We start from the raw sequence: 6,003 nt of genomic DNA, 5'->3' as shown, positions 1-6,003 counted from the left end.
GGGAGGCAATCTTAAATATACACGAAGTTCTAACTCTCGATTTTCCGGAACTCCATTTCCTCGAAACACAAGAAATGGTTTATTCCTTGCAAAGGATAGAACGACGATGAAAAATATCCCTGCCTTTATTACATACGGCGTCAAATTGCAAACAATGAACGAGCTGACAATATGGTTCTTTTTGTATCAGACTGAGTTGGCCAGACACTGAGTTGGCTAAGAGCACGAAACAAACAGAGGCAAGAGGACGTATACCAGTGCGAAGAAAGATATTGTGCAGGACTAAAGCACAACTACTGGAAATCAGGAAGGTGGGGACGGGCAACGGGCAACTGAACTTTGGAGTAAATCCCTACAGGGGCACTTTGATCGACTGAGTGAGTGTGATCCAAAATCCCAAAAACGATTTTTTAGCTATGCCGTGCCAACCGCGTATGGTGTCGATTATCGGTTGGCGATCGATGATCGGTGTGACGCGGAACGTTCAGTTGGATAAAATCTACAAGTGTGAGAGTTGTGGAAGGAGTATCGAAGATATATCACCGGGTCCCAACGGTCCTGTCTGTAGGGCTGTATTGTTGCACATTTGCAAGGCATGATCCTGAATGGATAATGTGAGGCATTTTTAGGTTTTAACCACCGATATCCCAGAAGTTTTGCTGCTTTTTAGTGATTTTAGCGGATTCAAATAGTGATGTTAATTTACCGATTCCTTACCCGTTTACTACTGTATCACACTGCTTTAGTGACAGTTTCTGGGTTGTGCTTTAGTTTGTACAGTGGAACAATTGGGATTAGGAGTAATAACTGAGTTGAACTGTTGTTTTCTGGAGATAAAACTGCTAAGCATCGAGTTGAGATGTTATGTTAAATGCATTAGGCAGTGGATGATAAATTTAGCGTGTTCCTAGTCGGTTGGTTTAATTCCATTCTTCAAAGATTTTGCATTGCATTGTTTTTTACAAATTACATATTGTCCTACCAAAATAACTACCGCTTGCATCTACCCAATTCAGCAGAGTCCATTCTAAACTTGAGTTTTATCGCCAATTTTATAAACTACTTGTATAGCTTGTATTCCACTGATTAATTGATGGCACTCTGTTCCGGTGCAGGCATTCCGAACGACCCAAGCACCCCCTTTCTCTCACCTAGAACAAATCATTTATAAGAGAAGCTATGGAATCCCCAGGGACAGTCGCAACATCCAATATTTGGCCGAATACACACAACAGTGAAGGTGCAATAATGACAATAACTGTGCGCAACTTAACAGCCAATTATAACAACCAATACTAGACAAAACTTCTGATAGTTCCTTGATATACTAATCCAGTGATATCCTGTGATTTGCTCAAACAATTTTAAATCATTCGACCGTCAAAATTAAGAACAACCAAGGTGTTACAACTATTTATTGTACAGTTTTGTTACAGTGTTATCCGGAAAGTGAGTGGAATACCATAGAGAAAGTACTTTGAGTTGGCCGAAGTTAGAACCAAGTTTTCAGTCCACATTTCACCAGACGTACTGAGGCATTTTTAAAGTTCTGCAAACAGGAATGTTCGCGCAAACGGTGCTTAGCCACTTGTTTATTAATCGTTCAAAATATAGGCATAAGCAATTAGTCAGATGCATATATGTGTGCGGTAAGTAACTGCTTGGAAGTTGCATAATTTACGACATCAAAAATTGCACAACCGATGGGGCACTACCAGTGTTTAAGTGCAAATCAGGCTGTTTCCTAAAGTATGAAATCCCAGCGGTTAGTGACTGATATGCCTGACTTTAGGGTCAGTGACTGCTTAAGTCTTCTGGCTGTTGAACACGGCTTTTTGATCCAAACGGCTGATGACATGAGCCCACTGATGTGTCATCACAAGAGGCCGAACTTGGAGTTCTTCTTATTCAGTTCAGGCAACTTGTCTGCTTTAGAGCTGTGGTGTTCACATATTTTATACTTGGTCCTTACTAGTCGACGCAAGCTATCGGTCAACAAATGTGTGAATAAAAACAGATTATGAGAGTGTTCTCCATGAACATTTTCTAGTCTTCTACTTTCTAACAGCAGAGTAATTATGAAAACTAAAGACGTCCGTATAGGTTAGGAATGAGACAGGAGAGGAAAACCATCATAATCAATATATTAGCAGGCCTTACAGAAAAATATCTGGAAAAACATCACATATCCCGACATCGGATGAAACACGTTTTATCATTTACCAAAATGCTTAGTTTTCAAACGTAGTAAGAGCACCTGTTGAGTCAAAAAAACGCCAACACTGTCGGCATACATTTTGTGCCTGAAGATTGTACGGTTTGCAAGTATGTGCACCGCGAAATTCTCCTGTTCCTACAAACATGCGAGTATCGTTCCACTAAAAGTAATTTTATGCTCTCTTCGCATAGAAACAAACCATAAGTTGAGTTTCGCTCTTTAAAGAGATTTCTGTAATCTAATCTCAATAATATCTGAAGTCATTGCGGAATTCTCTCTGCACGTCGTTTTTTGTGTTTACGCTGGGAGAATACTATTCGGCTAAACGTGTTCCGATTAGTCCCGGCGTACCAATTCATCTATGTACTATGATCACGTGTCCATGTTAGCAACTGACAGACTACTCGTAATTTTTGAAAAATGGTAGATTCTCTAGTTTCTTGCCTTATATAGCCAAGGTTACTAGGAGTCCCGATAAAGCAAACACTATCTGCGAATTACGTACTCGTGCAGTAGAGGAGAAATTACTACTATTCTCTGGTGTGCATCGTGACATACAATCGGAATGGTTGATGTCCAAACCGGATACTTAGTCGACGGTGGTCACAACACCGAATGTATGCGCATGGATGAGGAGCTACAGAGGATCTGTAAATATCGGAATGCGGACTGCTTCAGGTAAGTAGCGTGCAGCAACTTGATGAGATTGTAATAAGCACCGGTAACTGTTAGTTGTCAACAGCGATGGAACAGCGTCCTCAATCACCGTCTGCAGAATGGCGTTTCTTACGGTTAAAAACCGAGAAAGCGCCCCCAGGATGTCTGCATTGACGCACGGAAACCAAGCAGTCGGCGATGTTGCTATCCATAGAATGCTGTTCGCTGAATTGCGCGCGCTTAATTTATGGGTGCTAACTTCCATAGTTTGCACCGCAAGTCCGAGAGAGGCCTGTTTGGCTGTTTTTTAAAACGTTTATCAGGTTGATGGCATGGACAAACTAATAAAAACGAATAAGTTTGTGGCGCATTTGTCGCCTCCAAAAAAACGATATCGTATCATCCAATCATATTTTCAATCTAAAATGGCTCAAGAATGACGTTCCTTGGCGTGCTGCCTATGTCATACAACAAAGGAGAAGACCGCGTCCTTATTGCTTCTACTGAGCCATACATGAACAATGAGACCCGAGCCGTGGCCTACGTGTTCACTAATGATGCAAGCAACAATGCGGTGTGACACAACTTAAGCCAATAAAAAGATACACGGACGCGGAGAAAATGCAAAGGGAAAGACAAACAGAGGGCCAGAAATTATTTTGGGGAGAGACTGGTCAGTGACACCATCTAGGAATTGACTTAGCTTGTGTTAAATTCTAGAATCTCACTCTCCTAATAACACGAGTAAAGTAAAAGAAAAAAGAGATGAAACGCTTAGTTCTGTAGGTTTCTTGAATCTATTTTATCTAGAAACATTTTTAGTTTGCGAAATCCCGTTGACGACGTTGCTCGCGAACGTTCTTCTGTGATAGCTCAGCAACAAGCAGCGTATATGTCTCACCAAACCGCAGTCCGGAAGTACCTGCACCCACACAGGTGTAAAAGAAAGACTACAACAATGAACAGTGCTTTTTTTCGATCTGAAGGCCCCATTGAGTCTTTACTGTGGTTTCCGTTATGACCTCACGAATGAATGGAATGACGCAGACCAAGAAATCGAGTAACCTGCAAAGCATTTTTTCGCTGAAATTTTGTCACTAACTTCATAGCTCGCAGAATGTGGATTATGGCAGCAAAATGAAACGTCTTTCATTGTGCAAGCTAAACTGCGTGATAGATGAAATTATAATGTGAATTAATCTTACCTTTCATGTCTGCTTCGTGTTCTGAGGTGCCATTTGTGACAGTGAACATAATAGATTTGGTATGCACGCAGCAAACGTGAATGGTTAAATGAACGTGCGCAATTCTTGGAGAAACGGCAACATCAACTGTGCGGTCGGAAATGGTGACGTATATCTACATTCCATCAGATGATGCTAACTATTCATTTAGGTATTTGACTGAACTACTCATACAGTTTTGCATAAAGTCATGTGCAATTGAGCACAATTGTAAACTGATTATATGTTAAAATTTCAGGTTCATATATAGAGCGTTTCTAACACGTGATCTCATAGTACTTATCGATCATGCTTACAGTTTTTGACTGTGCACCTTCAACTTGTGGACATGAGCCTCTCCTGCGCATATTCTTCATTTAAAAGTCTTATTGAAGAACCCGGTTTTTTCACTCGGACTAAGAGTGTTTATGTATGTGCGACCCGACCATTCAGTTGCATTACAGCTCATTTGCCCTACAAACACCAAAGCCAAAACCAGGAGCCCAATAACCAAACATGATCCACTATCCGTCGAATTCATAGAATATGCTGGAATTCAGTACTTGAATAAACAAAAAGCTGATATTGACCAACAATTATGTAGGTGTACTAAACATGTTTCAGGTAACACCACCCATCATGCAAAGCGTGATCTTTCAGTCTGATTTTTCTTCAGTTGGAATGCATATGACAAATTCATTTCACTTTGTAGTGTGGGTTAGCCAAAACATGCTTATCGGGTGGTTCACTATCTAAAAATGTCTGAAACAATTTACAATTTATAACCATTTATATCGTCTTACACTGTACTGCTCCAAGTTGAAGCAAATGCTTTCGGTCCATCAGGGTGTCGCGGATAACCTAAAGCTGCTCGGCTATATGTATGAGGGCAACCAACAGGTCTATTCCACTTGATTCTGCTCGAGCGCATTATGCAGAAGTGTCTTAGCAACTCTACGGTCTGAATTTTTCCTCTTTGTTCTTACTCTGTGCTTTACATATATGATGCAATTTTTGTTTTTCCGCCTACATATAACATTTAGGTCCTGGTGTATGTGTTTTCAATCAACCGTTGCTTGTTTTCGTACATTTATCCTGTGGACCTACACACAACTGCTTTCAGCTACCAACACTGCCTCCAACAGTGCCACACTGCATATTTCAAGGCGAAAGATAAAGCTGAATAACCTAGTCTTGGATAATACGACTGAAGGATGAATCGGTATATGAAAAGTGGGGTATTAGAACTCTTATATGGAATCTTTTTGTACGTGCAGGCTGGATACTACGCACAAAGAACATTTTGCTTTGTGCAAATATAAATTCTGAGATCCGTACTTACTTTTCAATTCCAGATCTGGGATGGCAAATATTTTGATCATCGAGGCTTATGGAGCATAGTCCAGGGGGCCTTTCTGTTGTCCGAGTCAACGGATTCGGTAGAGTGCACAAACTGGTTTAGAACATGAGACTTTGCAATGATTTGGCTTGTAGGGAGTCCTCCGCGTAGCATGTTCTTTTTGGTAGCGAGCAACCGGCTGAATACGCAGGATACGAGCATCAAGCATAGGGGTTAGGTGCAGAAGGTTGGCTTCGCAGTATTTGTTCATCAAACTTCGTTGTACATTTTTTCCATTGAGCCGTTGATGCCTGCCAGAAAACTTTTAAAACATTTCCAGGCATCCCACTTGTACATAAGAGGTTTAGACTTTTACTCTGTATCCGCGATATTTCTAGCCTAAACAATTCCATGGCTTCCCGTTTCTCGCGGGGTCCACCTTTTTGCAGCTGTCCGGTGTTGTGTATTGTTTGTTATGGCAGCAAGATGTGCAATTGTCTCGGCGTTCGGTTGCAGCACAAGCGGTTCTCGGGAGTGACGTCCCCGAGCTTCTCCTAACCCGTTGT

The 6,003-nt window shown here is 41.2% G+C and overlaps 2 protein-coding genes across 2 annotated transcripts in view; one reads left to right on the top strand and one right to left on the bottom strand.

Annotated features, from left to right (window-relative positions):
• Nucleotides 1-416: 416 nt before the first annotated feature.
• T265_15555 (hypothetical protein) overlaps nucleotides 417-6,003 on the top strand; it is a gene marked incomplete at both ends in the record, with an annotated part of 39,154 nt that continues 33,567 nt past the window's right edge. The window contains one exon of the mRNA XM_009178596.1: nucleotides 417-560. Coding sequence (XP_009176860.1) covers nucleotides 417-560 — 144 coding nt within the window. The remainder of the gene's footprint in view (nucleotides 561-6,003) is intronic.
• The window catches only part of T265_11821 (hypothetical protein), a gene marked incomplete at both ends in the record, with an annotated part of 23,239 nt that continues 18,632 nt past the window's right edge, over nucleotides 1,397-6,003 (bottom strand). Inside the window, 2 exons of the mRNA XM_009178597.1 lie at nucleotides 1,397-1,549; nucleotides 4,081-4,101. Of these exons, the coding sequence (XP_009176861.1) occupies nucleotides 1,542-1,549; nucleotides 4,081-4,101 (29 nt within the window). The remainder of the gene's footprint in view (nucleotides 1,550-4,080; nucleotides 4,102-6,003) is intronic.

The sequence above is a fragment of the Opisthorchis viverrini genome, assembly GCF_000715545.1.
Source record: "Opisthorchis viverrini unplaced genomic scaffold opera_v5_600, whole genome shotgun sequence".
NCBI lineage: Eukaryota > Metazoa > Platyhelminthes > Trematoda > Opisthorchiida > Opisthorchiidae > Opisthorchis > Opisthorchis viverrini.
This window is presented reverse-complemented; position numbering and strand designations above follow the sequence as displayed.